Source organism: Tamandua tetradactyla, chromosome 14, assembly GCF_023851605.1.
Source record: "Tamandua tetradactyla isolate mTamTet1 chromosome 14, mTamTet1.pri, whole genome shotgun sequence".
Lineage (NCBI taxonomy): Eukaryota > Metazoa > Chordata > Mammalia > Pilosa > Myrmecophagidae > Tamandua > Tamandua tetradactyla.
This window is the reverse complement of record NC_135340.1, coordinates 71053858-71077325: the sequence shown is the minus strand read 5'-3', so window position 1 is coordinate 71077325 and position 23468 is coordinate 71053858. Positions and strand designations below refer to the sequence as shown.

Below are 23468 nucleotides of genomic sequence, written 5' to 3'. Positions count from 1 at the left end.
GGCCGGGAATCGAACCGAGGTCCTCCGGCATAGCAGGCAAGCACTTTGCCCGCTGAGCCACCGCGGCCCACCCTCTCTTTTACTTTTTATAGCAGTGTTCTCAACCAGAGGCACTCTTGCCCCCCAAGGGACATTTGGTGATGTCAGGAGACATTTTGATTGTCACAACTGGGTAGTAGATAGAGGCCAGGGATGCTGCTAAACATTCTGCAATGAATGGGACAGCCCCCCACAACAATTATGCAGACCGAGATGTCAGTAGTGCCTAAATTAAGAAACTCTGTTCTATAGCTTTGCTATACAGCCATGCTTTTAAAGCACTACAAGGTCTAGAATCATTAAGCAGATAGAGTTTCAGTATATTCCATTTATTAAGGACAAAGGTATTCAACAAAACTGAAGCAACGAAGTGTTTTTATTTCATTTCCTGGTTAAACCTAAACCTAATATAAGTAGATAATTCAGTTAACCAAAATATCTTATTCCCCCATCTTCCTGGGTAATTGAGATTTTACTATATTTTGTTATATTTTACATCCTTATATATATCTTCTTAAAGATAAGATTTATCTTTAAAGGTAAGAGTTCTGCAATAAAACAGGAATAAAGAAACACCCCATTGCAAAGCCTTGGGAGAGTATAGTTATAAAGCTAACTTGTCCATTTCAAAAACTGTCAACTTATGTTTTGAAGTAGGAATATGGCCCCTAATTTGCTAGGCATCATTCTCCAGCCATGCTCCTTTTTTGTATGAACCTATTTGAAATGTCCATAGACTGATTCAGGGAAAAAGGAGCAGGAGTTTGATTGTAGAATTCAGAAGTTTATAGTACCTTACTTATTAAATGTTTACTATGTGCCAGGCATTATGCAAAGTACTTAAAAATGTGTATTATTCCATTTAATTCTTACAGCATCCTATTAGATGGTTATGATTATTCTAGGAAGCATCTTTTCTTGAGCTATCATTGTGCTTCAGTATGCACTGTTTGTTCTCTAGGTCGTACACAACTGTTATTCTGCGAGTTCTTTTCCTTATTATTCTGGGAATCCCCTTTGCTTTGCTCCTGTCTTGAATCACCTGCATCTTCCCTCATTATGGTGTACTCCCTCCGAAACCTTCCTGAGAACACCAATGTCTGAAAATGCCTTTATTCTACCTGAATAATGAAAAAGATACTCTGGCTGGGTATCAAATTCTATGTAGGAAGTATATTTCTCTTGAAATGTTACTCTCTTTCTGAAGTTTTATATATGATCTATTTTGTGGCTATAGAAGCTTTGGAATATCTTTGTCTGGTGCTTTTACTTATTTATTTATTTTCATAATTACACCAGGTTGGACCTCAAGTGTAATGTTGTATAGAAATGGTAAGTGTAGATCTCCTCACCTTATTCCTTATTGTCAGGAAGAGTGCATTCAGTATTTCACCATTAAGATGATGTTAACTATAGGGTTTTTTGTAGATATCTTTTATCAAATAAAGTTTCCTTCTATTCCTAGTTTGCTGAGAGCTTTTATCCTCAGTTTTTGTTAAATGTCTTTTCTGTTGCTATTGAAATGATCATATGGTCTTTATTCTATGAATATGGCAAATTGGGCTGATTGATTTTCTAATAGTAAACCTACCTCAGATTCCTGGGATAAACCTCACTTGTTCATGTTATAGTTTCCTTTTATATATCACTGGATTCAATTTTCTAATATATTTTAGAGGATTTTTTTGCATCTGTTTTAATGAGGCACACTGACTTGCAATTTTCTTTCTTGTAATGTCAGAGTTTGTTATCAGATTTATGCTGACTTCATACAATGAGATGGGAAGTGTATCGTGATGGTTGAGTTCATTTGTCAACTTGGCTAGGTTATGGTGCCCAGTTGTTTGGTCAAGGAATTACTGGCCTGAGTGTTACTATGTGGGTATTTTGTGGACTTAAATTATTAGTGAGTTGATTGCATCTATGCTGATTACATCTACAGTAAACAAAGGAGATTTCCTTCAACAATGAGAGAAGTCTCATCCAATCAGTTAAAGGTCTTAAATGGAAAACTGATTATTTTAGCAATAGAAAAAAGAATTTCTGACTCTATTTCAGTCAGCAATCTTCTCCTGGGGAATTCACTGAAGCCTTCATCGGAGTTCCCAACTTCGAGAATTCAGACTTGCCAATCGCCATGGTCAGATGAGCCAATTCCTATAATAAATTCATAATATTTACATAGATAGATAGATAGATAGATAGATAGATACATACATACATACATACATACATACATACATACATACATACATGTCTCTTATCAGTTCTTTTTCTCTGGAGAACCCTAATACATGTACAATCATCCTCTGTTTTCTGAGAGTAAGTTTAAGACTGACATGATTTATTTATTAAATGTTTGCTCGAAGTCAGCAGTATAACCAACTGGATCTGAAGTTTTATTCATAGGAAAGTTTTTAATGACAAATTCAATTTATTTAATAGATATAGAACTGTTCAAATTTTCTATTTCATTTTTATCAGTTTTGGTAAATAGTGTTTTACTTGGGATTTAATAATTTCAATTATGTGTCCAATTTACTAGCATGAAGTTAATTACAATATTCCCTTCTTGTCTTTTTAATCACCTTAGAGTATTTAGTGATATCCCATTGTTCATTCCTGATATTGCGTATATGAGTTTTCTTTCTTTTTCTTGATCAGTGTTGTTAGGAGGGTTATCTGTTTTTATAAGTTTTACTGCTTTCAAAGAGCAGAATTTTGGCTTTGTTAATATTCTCTGTTTTGTTTTGATTTTTCTATTTTCTATTTCATTGATTTTTTTGCTCCTTACTATTGCCTTTTTTCTACTTACTTTGGATTAATTAACTCATCTTTTTAGAGCTTTTAATGTGTCAACAGTTAATTAACTTTAAGCTTTCCTTTTTATCTTATATAAGCAATTAAAACTATAAACTTCCTTCTAAACAATGATTTACCTGCATCCCACAAATTTTAATTGTTATTCATTTTTAAATATTTTTCAATTTTCTTTGTAATTTCTTCTTAGGTCCAGAAATGAAATTTGCAACTCTTTGTGGCCTACAATAATCTTGTTACCATTGATTTTTTTTTTTTTTTAAACATGAGCAGGCACTGGAAATAGAACCTGGGTCTCCGGCATGGCAGGCGAGTATTCTGCCTGCTGAGCTACCATGGCCTGTCCTGTTGATTTTTAATTTAATTCCATTTTGGGAAAATATCATACTCTGTAAGTATGATATTTTATTTTAAAATGTACTAACTTCAACAAATGATGACTGGTACATACGAAAGAATGAGTGGATCCCTGCTTCATACCATATGCAAAAGTGAATTCAAAATGGATCATCATCCTAAGTAAGAGCTAAAATTATATAACTTTTAGAAGAAAACAGGGAAATATCTTTAAAACCTTGTATTGGGCATTGAATTCTTAGATATGATACCAAACGCATGAGCAACAGAAGAAAAAGATAAATTAGACATCATCAAAATTAAATACTGTACATCAAAGGACATTATCAAGAAAGTGAAAAGACAAAAGAATAGGAGAAAATATTTGGAATCCATTTATCTGATAAGGGTTTAATGTTCAGAATATATAAAGAATTCCTGCAACCCAACAATGAAATGACAAACAACCAAATTTAAATATGGGCAAAAGACTTGAAACGACATTTCTATAAAGAAGATATTCATATGGCCAGTAAGCACATGAAAAGATGTATACATCATTAGACATTAGGAAATGCCAATCAAAACCACAATGATATATACAACCTCACACCCACTAGAATGGCTATTATTTAAAAACAAAACAAAACAACAAGGACTGGTGAGAATGCAGAGAAATAGGAACCGTAGTACATTATGGTGAGAATGTAAAATAGTACAGCTACTCTGGAAGAGAATTTGGTGATTTCTCAAAAAGTTAAACTTATAAGTACATATGACCTATCAATCTAGGTATATATCCAAAGAATGGATAGCAGACACTCAAACAGGTATTTGTACACCAGTTCATAGTGGCATTACTAAGAAAAAAATCAAAAATTGGAAGAAATTGCAGGCCAAGATGGCAGCTTAACAATGTGCACATTTTAGTTCATCCTCCAGAACAACTACTAAGTAACCAGAAACAATACAGAACATATCCTGGGGCCACGTCAGTGACCAGACACACAGCATACCCCAGTCTGGATGGGCTGGACCGGCTGCAAGCCCCCCCAGAACTGTGAGTTCCCCAAGCCATGGCGGCCAGCACCCCACCCCCACAGACTGCTTCCCAAAGGGAAAAGGAAAGAGACTTTACCAGCAGCAGAGGCTGAGCCCAACCAAACACCAATTGTGGAGTTAATTAACAAATTCTGATTACTAAAAATAGGTCCCCAGCTCAGGTGAACCTAGTCAAAGCGGAGGTCGCTCATTTCTGCCTTGGTGCCAAGGGGGCAGGGCTGACGGAAAAAGAAAAAAAAAAGAGAGAAGGAAACAGAGGTTTTTGTGGCTATGTTTCTACAAAGGCTTGACTGCCTTTGGATACAGCAACAGGGCTTCTCAGGCTTCAGCTGTCCCAGGCATAGACAGAAACAAGCTCATTTGAGGGCTTGTCTGGAGCCTGTGCCTTCAGCAGGGAAGGAGTGAAGCCCAACTCAGGTAAAATCCCTTCAAGGAATTCAGACACCAGGGCTTGGTAATTTGAAGCCATTAAAACGAGCCTACTACCTCTCCTCTGTCTCCACCACGCCCCCAGCAGGGAGAGTCCGCCAAAGTTAAAGGTACCGCACGATCTTAGGCTGGTGGGACCTGTAGGCAGACAAGTGCCACATATTGGGCAGGAAAAGAAAAACAGAGCCCAGAGACTTCACAGGAAAGTCTTTCAACCTGCTGGGTCTCACCCTCAGGGAAAACTAACGGAGGTGATTCTTTCCTCCTGATAGGAGGCCATTTGGTCTGGGAAAATCTGGCTGGGGTCTATAATACCTAAGTACACCCTCCTAAGGGGTGGGAGGGGAAGGCACCATACAAGCAGGGCAAAAAACAAGAAAACAAGAACTGAAAAATTCCCCTCTGTTAAACAGAACTTAAGCTAGAGGTCCAGAAAAAGCTGAACTGAATGTCAAAGAACAGACAAATAACAAATTCATCCTGCAAGAAAACCCTAGGTAAAACAACTGAAAGCAATCTCCAAGATAAACTAGTTAAGGTAATTAAATGCCTAGACGCCAGCAAAAACTAACAGATCACACTAGGAAAATTGAAGCTATGGCCCAGTCAAAGGAACAAACCAACAATTCAAATGGCATACAGAAGCTCAAACTATTAATTCAGAATATACGAACAGACATGGAAAACCTCATCAAAAACCAAATCAATGAATTGAGGGATGATATAAAGAAGGCAAGAAATCAACAAAAAGAAAAAATCAAAAGTCTAAAAAAACAAGTCACAGAACTTGTGGGAATGAAAGGCATGGTAGAAGAGATTGAAAAAACAATGGAAACCTACAATGGTAGATTTCAAGAGACAGAACATAGGATTAGTGAACTGGTGGATGGAACAGCTGAAATCCAGCAAGAAAAAGAAAATATAGGGAAAAAATGGGAAATATGAGCAGGGACTCAGGGAATTGAAAGACAATATGAAGCGCATGAATATACATGTTGTGGGTGTCCCAGAAGGAGAAGAGAAGGGAAAAGGAGGAGAAAAACTAATGGAGGAAATTATCACTGAAAATTTCCCAACTCTTATGAAAGACTTAAAATTACAGATCCAAGAAGTACAACGTACCCCAAAGAGAACAGATCCAAATAGATGTACTCCAAGACATTTACTAATCAGAATGTCAGAGGACAAAGAGAAAGAGAGAATCTTGAAAGCAGCAAGAGAAAAGCAATCCATCATGTACAATGGAAGCCCAATAAGACTGTGTGTAGATCTCTCAGCAGAAACCATGGAGGCAAGAAGACAGTGGGATGATATATTTAAATTATTAAAAGAGAAAAACTGCCAACCAAGAATTCTATATCCAGCAAAACTGTCCTTCAAAAATAAGGGTGAAATTAAAGCATTTTCAGACAAAAAAATCATTGAATTTGTGACCAAAAGATCAACTCTGCAAGAAATACTAAAGGGACCACGAGAGACAGATACGAAAAGACAAAAGAGAGAGGTGTGGAGAAGAGTGTAGAAAGGAAGACTATGAGTAAAGGTAAAAAGAAGGAAAATTCAATATGACATATAAAATCCAGAAAGCAAAATAGTAGAAGTAATCCGTATAAGCAGGTAAAATATAAGGTTGCTTTCATCTGTTAACCTTTGAACCTCTTTATTAAAGTAAATGGGCAATAAAAAAATAGCAGAAGAAAGTACTACCCGTGCAGTAATAACACTAAATATTAATGGATTAAACTCCCCAATCAAAAGACATAGATTGGCAGAATGGATTAAAAAACAGGACCCATCTATATGCTATCTCTACTCAAAGGACATGAGTGCAAGGACACAAACGGACATTTGCACACCAATGTTTATAGCAGCATTATTTACAATTACCAAGAGATGGAAACAGCCAAAATGTCCAAACAACATGGACAAATAAGCCAAAATGTCTAAACAAACTCTGGTATATACATACGATGGAATATTATGCAGCTGTAAGACAGAATAAAGTTATGAAGTATGTAACAACATGGATGGACCTTACGGACATTATGCTGAGTGTGATTAGCCGAAAACAAAAGGACAAATAGTGTATGGTCTCAATGATATGAACTGACATTAGTGAATAAACTTGGAATATTTCATTGGTAACAGAGACTATCAGGAGATAGAAATAGGGTATGATATTAGGTAATTGGAGCTGAAGGGATACAGATTGTGCAACAGGACTGAATATAAAAACTCAGAAATGGACAGCACAACACTACCTAAGTGTAATACAAGTATGTTTAAACACTGAATGAAGCTGAATGTGAGAATGATAGAGGGAGGAGGGCTGGGGGCATAAATGAAATCAAAAGAAAGACAGATGATAAAGATTAAGATGGTATAATCTAGGAATGCCTAGAGTGTATATTGATAGTGACTAAATATACAAATCTAAAAAATGTTTTTGCATGAGGAAGAACAAAAGAATGTCATTAGTGCAGGGTGCTGAAAATAGATGGTAATTAATATTTTTAACTTTCAACTTACGTGTGAGATAAAGCAAAAAAAATGTTTATTTGGTACAAATCTATACTTTGACTAGTGCATCTCCTAATATAACTTATGTAGATAGTTGATTGAACACCATAAGTACATGGAACCTTGGGTAGGACATGCGATTTTGTTGGTTTGTCCAGGGTGATGCCCCAATGAATCCCAGAGTGATTTGATCAGTGAGTGGAAAAGTATTTGCAAAGTCTCCTTCGGGGAATGGTAAGAAAGGGGGAAAATTCAACCTCCCCAAGTTGAATTCTTGATATTCTCACAAGCAGTGTGGACAACCAAAGCTATAGGCTGAACCCCCAGTCTTGAGGTCTGTTCATAGGAAACTTAACCCCACAAAGGATAGGTCAAGCCTACTTATAATTAGGCCTAAGAGTCACCCTCAAGAGAACCTCTTTTGTTGCTCAGATGTGACCTCTCTCTCCAGCCAACACAACAAGCGAACTCACCACTCTCCCCCTGTCTACGTGGGGCATGACTCCCAGGGGTGTGGACCTTCCTGGCAACATGGGACAGAAATCCCAGAATGAGCTGAGATTCAGCATGAAGGGATTGAGAACTACTCTAGAATGAGCTGAGACCCAGCATCAAGGGATTGAGAAAACCTTCTTGACCAAAAGGGGGAAGAGTGAAATGAGACAAAGTGTCAATGCCTGAGAGATTCCAAACAGATTCGAGAGATTATCCTGGAGGTTATTCTTATGCATTAAGTAGATATCACCTTGTTATCCAAGATGTAATGGAGAGGCTGGAGGGAACTGCCTGAAAATGTAGAGCTGTGTTCCAGTAGCCATGTTTCTTGATGATGACTATGTAATGATAAAGCTTTCACAATGTGACTGTGTGATTGTGAAAACCTTGTGTCTGATGCTCCTTTTATCTACCTTGTCAAAGGACGAGTGGAACATATGAAATAAAAATAAAAATAAATAATGGGGGAACAAATGTTAAAATAAATTTAGTTTGAAATGCTAGTGGTCAATGAAAGGGAGGGGTCAGGGGTATGGTATGTAAATTTTTTTTTCTGTTTTCATTTTATTTTTCTGTTGTCTTTTTATTTCTTTTTCTGAATTGATGCAAATGTTCTAAGAAATGACCATGATGATGAATATGCAACTATGTGATGATACGGTGAATTACTGATTATATATGTAGAACGAATGAGCATTTATTAAGAATGTTTGTGTTTCTTTCCTGTAATTTTTTTTAAATTAATAAAAATTTTTTAAGAAAAGGGCTAAGAAATTCAAGTGTCCATCAGGAGATGAATGTATAAACAAAATATGGTATATATGCAATGGACTATTACTCAGCCTTTATTAGCATAAAGTTATTCATAGTATCCTGTTATTACGTCCTTTATTTCTGTGAGGTCAGTGGTTATGTCTCCTCTTCCACTTCTGATCTTATTTATTTGAGTCCTCTCTCTTCTTCTTTTTGTCAATCTTGCTAAAGGCCCATCAATCTTATTGATTTTCTCATAGAACCAACTTCTGGTTTTATTGATTTTCTCAATTGTTTTCATATTCTCAATTTCATTTATTTCTGCTCTAATCTTTGTTATTTCTTTCCTTTTGCTTGCTTTGGGGTTAGTTTGCTGTTCTTTCTCCAGTTCTTCCAAGTGGACAGTTAATTCCCAAATTTTTGCCCTTTCTTCTTTTTTGATATAGGCATTTAGGGCAATAAATTTCCCTCTTAGCACTGCCTTTGCTGCATCCCATAAGTTTTTTTTTTTTTTATTAACGGAAAGGGAAAAAAAAAAAAAAAGAAATTAACACAACATTTAGAAATCATACCATTCTACATATGCACTCAGTAATTCTTAACATCATCACATAGATGCATGATCATTGTTTCTTAGTACATTTGCATCGGTTTAGAGGAACTAGCAACACAACAGAAAAAGATATAAAATGTTAATATAAAGAAAAGAAATAAAAGTAGTAATAATAGTAAAAAACAACAACAACAAACAAACCAACAAGCAAACAAAAACAAAAAAAACCCTATAGCTCAGATGCAGCTTCATTCAGTATTTTAACATGATTACTTTACAATTAGGTATTATTGTGTTGTCCATTTTTGAGTTTTTGTATCTAGTCCTGTTGCACAGTCTGTATCCCTTCAGCTTCAATTACCCATTGTCTTACCCTGTTTCTAACTCCTGCTGAACTCTGTTACCAATGACATATTTCAAGTTTATTCTTGAATGTCGTTCACATCAGTGGGACCATACAGTATTTGTCCTTTAGTTTTTGGCTGGATTCACTCAGCATAATATTCTCTAGGTCCATCCATGTTATTACATGGTTCATAAGTTTATCTTGTCTTAAAGCTGCATAATATTCCATCGTATGTATATACCACAGTTTGTTTAGCCACTCTTCTGTTGATGGAGATTTTGGCTGTTTCCATCTCTTTGCAATTGTAAATAACGCTGCTATAAACATTGGTGTGCAAATGTCCGTTTGTGTCTTTGCCCTTAAGTCCTTTGAGTAGATACCTAGCAATGGTATTGCTGGGTCGTATGGCAATTCTATATTCAGCTTTTTGAGGAACCGCCAAACTGCCTTCCACAGTGGTTGCACCCTTTGACATTCCCACCAACAGTGGATAAGTGTGCCTCTTTCTCCGCATCCTCTCCAGCACTTGTCATTTTCTGTTTTGTTGATAATGGCCATTCTGGTGGGTGTGAGATGATATCTCATTGTGGTTTTGATTTGCATTTCTCTAATGGCCAGGGACATTGAGCATCTCTTCATGTGCCTCTTGGCCATCCGTATTTCTTCTTCTGGTAGGTGTCTGTTTAAGTCTTTTTCCCATTTTGTAATTGGGTTGGCTGTCTTTTTCTTGTTGAGTTGAACAATCTCTTTGTAAATTCTGGATATTAGACCTTTATCTGATATGTCGTTTCCAAATATTGTCTCCCATTGTGTAGGGTGTCTTTCTACTTTCTTGATGAAGTTCTTTGATGCACAAAAGTGTTTAATTTTGAGGAGCTCCCATTTATTTATTTCCTTCTTCAGTGTTCTTGCTTTAGGTTTAAGGTCCATAAAACCACCTCCAGTTGTAAGATCCATAAGATATCTCCCAACATTTTCCTCTAACTGTTTTATGGTGGTAGACCTAATGTTTAGATCTTTGATCCATTTTGAGTTAACTTTTGTATAGGGTGTGAGAGATGGGTCTTCTTTCATTCTTTTGCATATGGATATCCAGTTCTCTAGGCACCATTTATTGAAGAGACTGTTCTGTCCCAGGTGAGTTGGCTTGACTGCCTTATCAAAGATCAAATGTCCATAGATGAGAGGGTCTATATCTGAGCACTCTATTCGATTCCATTGGTCGATATATCTATCTTTATGCCAATACCATGCTGTTTTGACCACTGTGGCTTCATAATATGCCTTAAAGTCAGGCAGCGCGAGACCTCCAGCTTCGTTTTTTTTCCTCAAGATGTTTTTAGCAATTCGGGGCACCCTGCCCTTCCAGATAAATTTGCTTATTGGTTTTTCTATTTCTGAAAAATAAGTTGTTGGGATTTTGATTGGTATTGCATTGAATCTGTAAATCAATTTAGGTAGGATTGACATCTTAACTATATTTAGTCTTCCAATCCATGAACACGGTATGCCCTTCCATCTATTTAGGTCTTCTGTGATTTCCTTTAGCAGTTTTTTGTAGTTTTCTTTGTATAGGTTTTTTGTCTCTTTAGTTAAATTTATTCCTAGGTATTTTATTCTTTTAGTTGCGATTGTAAATGGTATTCGTTTCTTGATTTCCGCCTCAGCTTGTTCATTACTAGTGTATAGAAAAGCTACAGATTTTTGAATGTTGATCTTGTAGCCTGCTACTTTGCTGTACTCAAATTTATTAGCTCTAGTAATTTTGTTGTGGATTTTTCTGGGTTTTCTACATATAGTATCATATCGTCTGCAAACAGTGATAGTTTTACTTCTTCCTTTCCAATTTTGATGCCTTGTATTTCTTTTTCTTGCCTAATTGCTCTGGCTAGAACTTCCAACACAATGTTGAATAATAGTGGTGATAGTGGACATCCTTGTCTTGTTCCTGATCTTAGGGGGAAAGTTTTCAATTTTTCCCCATTGAGGATGATATTAGCTGTGGGTTTTTCATATATTCCCTCTATCATTTTAAGGAAGTTCCCTTGTATTCCTATCTTTTGAAGTGTTTTCAGCAGGAAAGGATGTTGAATCTTGTCAAATGCCTTCTCTGCATCAATTGAGATGATCATGTGATTTTTCTGCTTTGATTTGTTGATATGGTGTATTACATTAATTGATTTTCTTATGTTGAACCATCCTTGCATACCTGGGATGAATCCTACTTGGTTATGATGTATAATTCTTTTAATGTGTTGTTGGATACGATTTGCTAGAATTTTATTGAGGATTTTTGCATCTGTATTCATTAGAGAGATTGGTCTGTAGTTTTCTTTTTTTGTAATATCTTTGCCTGGTTTTGGTATGAGGGTGATGTTGGCTTCATAGAATGAATTAGGTAGTTTTCCCTCCACTTCGATTATGTTGAACAGTTTGAGGAGAGTAGGTACTAATTCTTTCTGGAATGTTTGATAGAATTCACATGTGAAGCCGTCTGGTCCTGGACTTTTCTTTTTAGGGAGCTTTTGAATAACTAATTCAATCTCTTTACTTGTGATTGGTTTGTTGAGGTCGTCTATTTCTTCTTGAGTCAAAGTTGGTTGTTCATGTCTTTCCAGGAACCTGTCCATTTCTTCTAAATTGTTGTATTTATTAGCGTAAAGTTGTTCATAGTATCCTGTTATTACCTCCTTTATTTCTGTGAGGTCAGTAGTTATGTCTCCTCTTTCATTTCTAATCTTATTTATTTGCATCCTCTCTCTTCTTCTTTTTGTCAATCTTGCTAAGGGCCCATCAATCTTGTTGATTTTCTCATAGAACCAACTTCTGGTCTTATTGATTTTCTCTATTGTTTTCATGTTTTCAATTTCATTTATTTCTGCTCTAATCTTTGTTATTTCTTTCCTTTTGCTTGCTTTGGGATTAGTTTGCTGTTCTTTCTCCAGTTCTTCCAAGTGGACAGTTAATTCCTGCATTTTTGCCTTTTCTTCTTTTCTGATAAAGGCATTTAGGGCAATAAATTTCCCTCTTAGCACTGCCTTTGCTGCGTCCCATAAGTTTTGATATGTTGTGTTTTCATTTTCATTCACCTCGAGGTATTTACTGATTTCTTTTGTAATTTCTTCCTTGACCCACTGGTTGTTTAAGTGTGTTGTTGAGCCTCCACGTATTTGTGAATTTTCTGGCGCTCTGCTATTATTGATTTCCAACTTCATTCCTTTATGTTCTGAGAAAGTGTTGTGTATGATTTCAATCTTTTTAAATTTGTTGAGACTTGCTTTGTGACCCAGCATATGGTCTATCTTTGAGAATGATCCATGAGCACTTTAGAAAAAGGTGTATCCTGCTGTTGTGGGGTGTAATGTCCTATAAATGTCTGTTAGGTCTAGGTCATTTATTGTAACATCCAAATTCTCTGTTTCTTTATTGATCCTCTGTCTAGATGTTCTGTCCATTGACGAGAGTGGGGAATTGAAGTCTCCAACTATTATGGTAGATGTGTCTATTTCCCTTTTCAGTGTTTGCAGTGTTTGCCTCATGTATTTTGGGGCATTCTGGTTCGGTGCATAAACAGTTATGATTGTTATGTCTTCTTGTTGAATTGTTCCTTTTATTAGTACATAGTATCCTTCTTTGTCTCTTTTAACTGTTTTACATTTGAAGTCTAATTTGTTGGATATTAGTATAGCTACTCCTGCTCTTTTCTGGTTGTTATTTGCATGAAATATCTTTTCCCAATCTTTCACTTTGAACCTATGTTTATCTTTGGGTCTAAGATGTGTTTCCTGTAGATAGCACATAGAAGGATCCTGTTTTTTAATCCATTCTGCCAATCTATGTCTTTTGATTGGGGAGTTCAATCCATTAACATTTAGTGTTATTACTGTTTGGGTAGTACTTTCCTCTACCATTTGCCTTTTGTATTTTATATGTCATATCTAATTTTCCTTCTTTCTACACTCTTTTCCACACCTCTCTTTTCTGTCTTTTCGTATGTCTCTAGTGCTTCCATTAATATTTCTTGCACAGCTGGTCTCTTGGTCACAAATTCTCTCAGTGAATTTTTGTCTGAAAATGTTTTAATTTCTCCCTCATTTTTGAAGGACAGTTTTGCTGGATATAGAATTCTTGGTTGGCAGTTTTTCTCTTTTAGTAATTTAAATATATCATCCCACTGTCTTCTCGCCTCCATGGTTTCTGCTGAGATATCTATACATAGTCTTATTGGGTTTCCCTTGTATGTAATGGATTGCTTTTCTCTTGCTGCTTTTAAGATCCTCTCTTTCTCTTTGACCTCTGACATTCTGACTAGTAAGTGTCTTGGAGAACGTCTATTTGGATCTGTTCTCTTTGGGGTGCGCTGTACTTCTTGGATCTGTAATTTTAGGTCTTTCATAAGAGTTGGGAAATTTTCAGTGATAATTTCTTCCATTAGTTTTTCTCCTCCTTTTCCCTTCTCTTCTCCTTCTGGGACACCCACAACACGTATATTTGTGCGCTTCATATTATCATTCAGTTCCCTGAGTCCCTGCTCATATTTTTCCATTCTTTTCCCTATAATTTCTGTTTCTTTTTGGATTTCAGATGTTCCATCCTCCAGTTCACTAATCCTAACCTCTGTCTCTTGAAATCTACCATTGTAGGTTTCCATTGTTTTTTTCATCTCTTCTACTGTATCTTTCATTCCCATAAGTCCTGTGATTTGTTTTTTCAGACTTTCCATTTCTTGTTTTTGTTCATTCCTTGCCTTCTTCATGTCCTCCCTCAATTCATTGATTAGGTTTTTGATGAGGTTTTCCATTTCTGTTCGTATATTCTGAATTAGTTTTTTCAGCTCCTGTATCTCATTTGAACTATTGTTTTGTTCCTTTGACTGGGCCATATCTTCAATCTTCCTGGTGTGATTTGTTATTTTTTGCTGGCGTCTAGATATTTAATTACCTTAATTAGTTTATTCTGGACATTGCTTTCACTTATCTTACCTAGGGTTTTCTTGCTAGATGAGTTTGTTGTCTATCTGTTCTTTGACCTTCACTTCAGCTTTTTCTGGGACTCAAGCTTAAGTTTTGTTTAACAGAAGGTAATTTTTCAGTTCTTGTTTTCTTGTTTCTTGTCCTGCTTGTAAGATGCTTTTCCCTCCCCACCCTTAGGAGGGTCTACATAGGTATTACAGACTCCAGCCTGGTTTTCCCAGACTAAACTGGCCTCCTATCAGGGGGAAGGAGTCACCTGCTTCAGTTTTCCCTGAGGGTGAGACCCAGCAGGTTGAAAGACTTTCCTGTGAAGTCTCTGGGCTCTGTTTTTCTTATTCTACCCAGTATGTGGCGCTTGTCTGCCTGCGGGTCCCACCAGCCAAAGATGTTGTGGCTCCTTTAACTTTGGAAGGCTCTCCCTGCTGCAGGTGTGGTGGAGACCGAGGAGAGGTTGTAGGCTGGTTTTAATGGCTTCAAATTTCCAAGCCCTGGGGTCTGAATTCCTTGATGGATGGATTCCACCTGAGTTGGGCTTCACCTCCGTTTCGTCCCCTTTCCTCTTTTTCAGTTAGCCCAATAAGTGCCCCCCACCTTGACCCATTTTGCCTGAGCTGGGGGCCTATTTTCAGTGGTCAGAATTTGTTTATTAATGCCACAATTGGTGTTTGGTTGAATTCAGTCCCTGCTACTGTTAGAGTGTCTTTCCTTTCCCTCTGGGAAGCCGCCTGTGGGGGAGGGGTGCCAGGCGCCAGCCGACGCAGCTTGGGGAATTCACAGTTCGGAGACTCACAGCCAGTCCAGCTGGTCCAGACTTCGGTACGCTGTGTGTCCGGTCACTATCGTGGCTCCGGGAGCTGTTCTGTACTGTTTCTGGTTATTTAGTAGTTGTTCTGTAGTTGTTCTGGAGAACGAACTAAAACACACACATTGCTAAGCCGCCATCTTGCCTTCAGTCCCCCCACTTTGTTCATTACTCAGCCTTTAAAAAGAATGAAGTTCTCATACATGCCATTACATGGATGATCCTTGAAAACATCATGTTGAGTGAAATAAGTCAGGCAAATAGGGATAAATATTGTATGATTCCACTTACAGGAAATATTTAGAATATGGAAATTAATAGAGGGAGAAAGTAAAGGTTACCAGGGTTTTGGAGGTAGGCAGGAAGTGGGAATGGGTAGCTAATGCTTAATGGATATGGGGTTTCTGATTGGGGTGATGGGAGAGTTCCAACCATGGCAGTTAGGAAGTTTAGGGCAACACTGTAGATGTGATTAATCCCATTGACTGGTATGCTAGGGAGTGGCTGAGATGGGAAAGTTTGAATTGTATAGAGAGAGCTACTGATGACAATTAAATGCAATTCATAACCCTGAACTGCAATAAATAATCGAAGAGAAAAGTCTCTAAAGGATATTATTGGGACATATAAAAAAATTGGAATATGGACTGTAAGCTTTATATGAAAGTGAAATTTCTTGAACTCGATAACTGCACTTAAGGTGGATATATAAGTGAATATCCGTTCTTAGAAAGTATACATGGAAGTATTAAGTGTTCAAGAAGCATGATATACACAACCTACTTTCTAAGGTTTAGAAAATAGATGAATTAGAATGATACAGCAAATACGGCAAAATCTTAAAAAATGATGAAAGGTATTTTGGAGTTTTCTGTATGTTTTATTTTTAATTATTTTTGTAATTGTCTTGTAATTTTGTTCAAAATAAAAGGTTAAAAAATTATTCAGTCTAATTTTCATGGCTAAGCGTATTGTCTGTATTGGTGCATATTTCACATACACATGCAAAGAATATGTTCTAGAGTTATTTAAGGGTAGAGTTCTATAGATATTAATTAGATCAAGGTAGTTAATAGTGTTGTTCAGTGATATAACCTTACTGATCACATTTGGTCTATCAATTACATACAAAGTGTTAAATCACTAATATGATTATGCATTTGATATTTCTCCATTACTCTCTGTATGTTTTTATTTATTTTCAAGTTCTGTTATTCAGTAGTGGTTTAGAGCTGTATATACCACATAAAAACATGTTCCTAAACTTAAATCTATTGAAGTAGATGTGAACCCATCGTAAGTAGGACCTTTTGATAAGGTTAAGGTGTGGGCCATCTGAGTCAGGATGGCTCTTAGTAAATCCAATTACTGGAGTCCTTTACAAACAGAATGAAATTCAGACACAGAGTGAGAAAGCCACAGGAAGCAAAAAGCTGAAGGTCAGTGAAACCCTCATAGCAGCACAGCAAAAAGGAAAGTATAAAGTGAACATGGAAACTCTTTATAGAAGAAAGTAAAGAAGTCCTCAAAAAATAATGAGAAAAAATGTGCAGAGACTCACTTGAAGTGACTCATAATAATAAGACTGGGGATAATTTGAATAACAAAATAAGTGACAGTAATGAATCATATTTCATAAGATAAAATAAATATCACTGAATCTATGCTAATATAAATAATTGGATAAATAAATGAAGGAAAAGGGAAAGTTCTACGTCTTAGCAGAATTCCAATTAATAAAAGTCTGTAAATTAGTTAATAGTATTGTATCAATATTAATTTCCTAGTTTTGATAATTGTACTCTGGTTATGTAAGATGTTAATATTTGGGGAAGCTGGATGAAGAGTATATGAGAAGTCTTTGTGGTAATTTTGCAGTTTTTGTCATCTGAAATTATTTCAAAATGAAAAGTCAAAAAATAATAAAAGCCTAATAAAAATATTTAAAAATAATAAAATGATGTGTCTTTTGTAGATAACATATAATTTAGGCCTTGCATTTTTATTCAGTCTGAAATCTCTGTCTTTAATTGGAGTATTTAGTCTGTAATAATTCATATGGTTGGATTTAATTCTCAAATTATACTGTTTACTAGTGTTTTCCCATCTGGTTTTTGTTTCTCTCTTTTTCTTTTCCTGTCTTATTTGGATTTAATCAGATATTTTAATATGCTATTTTAATTATTCTCTTGCCTTTTTAGCTGTAGCTCTGATTAACTTAATGATTAACTTATCACAGTCATACCACTTCATTTAAAAAGTAAGACACAACAACAGATTCATTTTCTCTATCTGTACTTTGTGCAGTGTTGTCATTTTGAAGTATATCTACATATACGTTAAAGCCCTAATGTAGTGATAGAATTTTTGCAGTGAATTTGTTTTGTCTTTTAAGAGATTGAAGGACGGTTTGGATGTTGTATGTTTTTACCCACATATTTTCCATTTCTGGTGTTGTTTATTCCTTATTTTTCATGTGGCTCCATTTACCATCAGCATGAAGAACTTCCTTTAATGCTAGTCTGCCGGTGACAAATTATCTCAACTTCAGTATTCCAAAAGCCTCTTTAATTTACTTTCATTTTTGATGGAGATTTTTTGCTAAATACAGAATTCTAGGTTCATTCTTTTCTTCTATCAGCACTTAATAAATGTCATTCTGTCTTCTGACTTCCACTGTTTTTATGAGTAATCAGCCATCATTTGTATTGTTGTCCCTCTTTATGTAATGTGTGCTGTTTTTATTTGGCTGCTTTCAAGATTTTTATCTTTCGTTTAAAGCAATTTATAACAATGGCCCTACCCATGATTTATTTATAATTACTGGGTTTGCTGAATTTACCAAAGTCTAAGCTTTTTGTTTTTCCAAATGTAGAAAATTTCTGGCTTTTTTACCCAAATATTTTCTGCCATATTCTCTCCTCTCTTTCTGGAGCTCCACTTACACATGTTAGACTGCTTGATGTTTTTCCACAAATCCTTTTCATTCTTCATGTTAGATAAATTCTTCTGATATATCTTCAAGTTTACTGATATTTTCTCCAGTCATCTTCTATCAAATGTTAAGCACATTCACTGATTTTTATTTCTCCAGTTCAAAATGTAAAATACACATTTGATTCACTTTTATAGTTTCCATTTCACAGCTGGGATTCCTAATCAGTTCATTCATTCTGACCTTATTTTCCTTTTAAATCCTTCAGCGTCTTTATAATAGCTACTTTCAATTCCAAGACCTGGGTCTTCTTGTGGTTAGTTTCTATTGATTTCTTTTTCTCTTGATATTGGGTCATATTTTCCTATTACTTTACATGTCCATTGTGCCAGTTTGAAACTGTTATATACCCCCAGAAAAGCCATATCCTTTCATCTTCATTCAGTATTGCTGGGTTGAATCTTTTTTATTGTTTCCATGGAAACATAAAGATGTGACCCCACCCAACTGTGGGTAGGACTTTTTGATTAGGTGGTTTCTATGGAGATGTGTCTCCACTCATTCAAGGTGGGGTTGCTTAAGAGGGAAACATTTTGAAAAAAAGTTTTAGAGCCCACACAAGCAGAACCTTTGGAGATAAAGAAAGAAAATGCCCTGGGAGAGTCTCATGAAACAAGAAGTCAGTAGAGAAAACTAGTAGACATTGTCATGTGCCTTCCCAGCTGACAGAGGTGTTCTGGTTGACATCAGCTTTTCTTGAGTGAAGGTACCTTTTGTTGGTGCCTTAATTTGGACATTTTCACAGCCTTAGAACTATAGACTTGCAACTCAATAAATTCCATTTTTTTAAGCCGTTCCATTTCTGGTATATTGCATTCCAGCAACTTTAACAAACTAAAACACCTAGTAATTCTAACTGTATGCTGTATGATATGTACAGTACATTATGGGGGCTATAAAATTTTTTCTTAGAACACTTTCAGAAAAGTGTTGTTTTTTGTTCCAGCAGGTAGGTAATTTAGCTAAATTCAGTCTTCAAATGCTCTCGCTCCTTCTGTGAACATCAACTGAAATTTCTGCTCAGTCATTTCACCCTTATAGCTGCTGCCTTTCATTTTTTATCGTTCAAGGGTCAACTAGGGATTAGATAGTTTTTATATAAAAATTTGGTGTAATGGGGAAGCTAAGCCTACTTATAATTATGCCTAAGAGACACTTCCAGAGAACCTCTTGTTACTCAGTTATGGCCTCCCACTCTGTCTAAGCCAAACTCTGCAAGTAAATTCATTACCCTCCACACTACTTGGAACATGACTTCCAGGGGTGTAAATCTCCCTGGCCACATGGGACATGACTCCCAGGAAGGTGACTGGTCCTGGCATTGTGGATTCAACAGTGCCTACCTGATCAAAAAGGGGCAAAGAAATGTAACAAAATAAGCTATCAGTAGCCAAGAGACTTCAGATAGAATCAAGAGGCTGTTCTGGAGAGTACTCTTATGCAAGCTTCAGCTAGATACTGCAGATTGCCATGGTATGCCAAGCCCCAACCAACAGTATTCCTGAAAAGCCTAAAGAATACCTAGAACTCTATCTGAGGCTCATAAAAGTTTCACTCACTAAGTTTATTTTTCAGAAATTTAAAACCTCCAAATTGTTCCTATGCCAGATTAGCCCTGAAACCCAAAGGTACCAGTCTCTCCAAAAATATCAACTAGTTGCATCCTCCTGCCCCATAAGGTCAACACTCCTTTTCAACATGAAAAGTTGACCAAATATACCTGAATACTGGGAGAAGGATCCAATGAGAGGGAGGAGCTATAACAGAGAAGATAGGATTTAACAAATGATTGTGACTACTGAATCATTAAATGTGTAGTTCTTGTTTGTGCCTGGTGTGTTAGAACAGCTAGAAGGAAATACCTAAAGCTGTGGAACTGTAACATATACCATACTTTGAAATTTGCTCTATAACTACTTGTTAAACTCTACTTTGAAATTTATCACTTTTCTGCATATATGTTATATTTCACAATAAAAAAAAGTTAAAATTTTAAAAATTGGGGGGGGGGAGGGCTTCTTTCTTCTGTGGCTGTTTTCTTTCTGGGATTTCCCCCTCACTCTTCGGTTATTCTGTCAACCCCAAACTAGATCCTCTGAATATCAGAGTTATGCTTAAGTACTAAGCTTTCCATACCATATGGACTGTGGTATACTACCAGGTGAAAGCCATATAGATATGAATCTTATACAGTACAGTTCCTTTTTTCAAGAATTTACTCCTCTCCCCTCCAGAGTAAATCTTGAAAAAAGGAACTGTACTGGATACCCTCTGCTTGCTTTTGATCATTCTCAATGTCTTCAAATAGTTGTGCTTTATATTTTGTCAGGGCTTATCACTATTATCTGTAGAAGTAGTAATATAATATATGCTACTCTGCCATTACCAGAAGGTGTACCACATTACCTTATATTTTCCATTCATGTTACATAGGATTAAAAAAGTCTTCTGCATATTCTGTAAATAATGGCAATAACTCATAAAAATCTTTTAAAGAAACTGAGCATATCATTAATCTTATTTTCCTTCTCTTTCTTGTAGACAAGAGATGATTTCCTAGGTCAAGTGGATGTTCCTCTTTATCCATTACCGGTTGGTATAGATGTCCATGATTTTACATATTGTGTTTATTCTTTTTAATTTAATAAATACTTATAGATATACAATATCATTAAGGTAAATATGTTATTTATAAAATGTATATTGTTAATAATTCCTGAGCATTTTATTTTCTGAAAATTTATCTCAATTTTCTAAATCAGTTTTATCTTCAAGACATGCTTACATGAACATAGTAAGAAATAGTGAGAGGCACTGATGTTCATTAACATTATGAAAGCATTGTTTAAGGAAAATCAGTTTGGAATTATTCAGCTGAATAATGAGTATGGGGAAAGTCTGGGCTCACAGAAAGAAGCTCAGATCATTTACAACAATATAGGCATGAAACACTGAGAATCTACACTAAGCTGAAAGCAATGAAGGAAAACAAGACGTTATAGGATAAAGCTCTATTGAACCAGGCATTTAACATGGAGTGTGAGAGAGCAAAAACAAAAAATATAGATAATAAGGATTGAATTTGGGAGATAAGAGTGGTATCTTAAGTAGAAAAGATAAATCCATTTTGTTTTAGAATGCAATACATTTATTACTGGACACATTGAATTTAAATAGAAAAGGAAAAATGAAAGTTTAAAGTAGGTGACTGAGAGAGATATGAAAATAAATTATGTAGGGAAACAAGACTAGAAGGATTGAGAAGGACTGATTTTCAGGGTAACAGGAGAATCTCTCAGAATGACGGGCTCTCCAAATAATAGAACTACAGGGCTAAGCACTGAATAGTATTCATTGTGGGTATGTCAGAGGAGAATGATAAGACAGACCAAGGGAGGCTGGAAGAAAATCAAGTAAAATAATACCATAAAATTCAATAGAGTTTCAAGACAAAATGGGTAGTTAACAGTGCAAAACACAGCAAAGAAGAGGATAATAAAAACTGGCTGTTGAACTTAATAAGAGGGAAAGAAGTCTTTACTGTATCTTTCCTTCGAGATCATTTATTGGCTCTCTGTAGTCTTTAGAGGTCATAAACTTCTAATAGTATGTAAATGTAGTCCAGTCTTACTTTTCAGACTCTTATTTTGCTCTCCTAGAATCATTTTTGTACATTAACCAAGCTGACCTGCTGACATATTCCTTTGGGGTACCAAGAGACCACACTCTATACTATTTTCCATCTGTTCTCTTCCTACCTTACTTTTTGGCTCCCCAAGCCATCTACTCATCTAGTGTTAGACTGAATTGTGAAGCTCGCTGCAATCTGTACTGTACAGAAAAGTAAAAGCATTGCCAAGTTACCAGTTGTAACCATTTAATAATACTAATGCTATTTTTTCTCACTTCTAACTTCAATTATGCCTTAGGTCATAGCTCATGAATATTTTTGAAAGGTGCATATTTTTGGTGTTATTGATATATCTTGGAAACCCACTGTTTTATTCTAGACAGAAAATCCAAGAATGGAAAGACCATATACATTTAAGGATTTTGTTCTTCACCCAAGAAGGTCAGTAAATATAAAATCATAGCATAATAATTTTTTTATCTCTTCATTATACTTTACAGTAGCCTCTTGAAATTCAAGGATAAAAGCTTTGTAAATAAACTATTTCCAAATATTATATAATTTTTAAAAAATTTTTATTGTTATTTAAGGTTAAAAAATAATATGCATACTGTACACATTTCAGAAAATACAGAAAATTGATCACACCCATTGGGAAAGATTTATCCGCTTAATATTTGTCAGACTAGAATAATGTTGTCATTATTTCATATTTATTTTCTATTATTTATAATTTTGTCATACTGTTGCTTTAAAAAAATCACAAACATAAATTAATTTAAAACCAATATCTAACTTCACATGCACAAAAGCAATTTCAGGAAAACCTAACAGTATTTTGCATACTTTAATAAAAATATATTTCAGAAAATTCAAATGTTTAGAGAAAAGAATATGAAAGACTGGAATTTAAAACCTAAATAACATGCAAATAATTCCATTTTCCTAAGCCAAATTACTTGATTTTTGTCAGAATTTCTTAGATTAAGCTTTAAATAAAACTTCTTTTGATCTTCTTTACCTCACAGTCAAGTAAAATCTAGTCAGAACATGTGTGTTGATTTACTGTCAAAAAGGTCACAGTAAAGCAGAAGAAGGACATCTGTGAAAACAACAGCATTCTTCTTGCTTTTTTAAACTAGAAAATACATTTGAAAGACCATCCTACTTAAACTTGGTGAAATTTTCATTTAAAATCTATTTTTGAAAATGACTATAATATTAAAACAAAATTAAAAGGGCAGTACTCTGTGACTGTTCTCTTTAAGAGAAATCATAATTTCTATAGAAGTCTAAAATGTAAATTGTCTTATTCCTTTAGTTTTAGATTTAAGGTATAAAAAATAACAACATCTGCATACCAGAAATAACTAAATAATACCATCTTAACTTATTTGATAGCCCTAGTAGCCTGCTCTTCAACTTGTCAAATGTTTTCTAGTATCTACAGAGCACATTTTCTGTATCCATATTTTACAGCAACAAAATAGTGTTCACACTCTCTTGAATATCAAGACATGAACCACATTAGTGACCTTGGAAATGAGCAGGGAGGGTTTTATTTACCATTCAGAAAAAGATACACTAGATTTGCTAAATTAGTGAAACATATGCAGAGAGGAGCAACTGAAAAGATTAAAGGAGGCTGGGGGAAAGGAAGTTTATCTCTTGAAAACAGAACAAAAGATTAGTACTGTTGTCTAGAAGGACAGCG

The 23468-nt window shown here is 35.5% G+C and overlaps 1 protein-coding gene and 1 long non-coding RNA gene across 8 annotated transcripts in view; one reads left to right on the top strand and one right to left on the bottom strand.

The window, feature by feature from the left end:
• Positions 1-23468, bottom strand: part of LOC143656156 (uncharacterized) — a 128382-nt gene that overhangs the window by 32871 nt on the left and 72043 nt on the right. The window lies entirely within an intron of this gene.
• Positions 1-23468, top strand: part of NEDD4 (NEDD4 E3 ubiquitin protein ligase) — a 259864-nt gene that overhangs the window by 198557 nt on the left and 37839 nt on the right. For 6 of the 7 annotated variants that reach the window (XM_077127990.1, XM_077127991.1, XM_077127989.1 and 3 more), the window contains 2 exons: positions 20665-20715; positions 22134-22195. In XM_077127990.1, coding sequence (XP_076984105.1) covers positions 20665-20715; positions 22134-22195 — 113 coding nt within the window. Of the gene's footprint in view, positions 1-1338; positions 1372-20664; positions 20716-22133; positions 22196-23468 lie in introns of all 7 variants that reach the window. The other variant, XM_077127993.1, reaches the window with a different exon arrangement.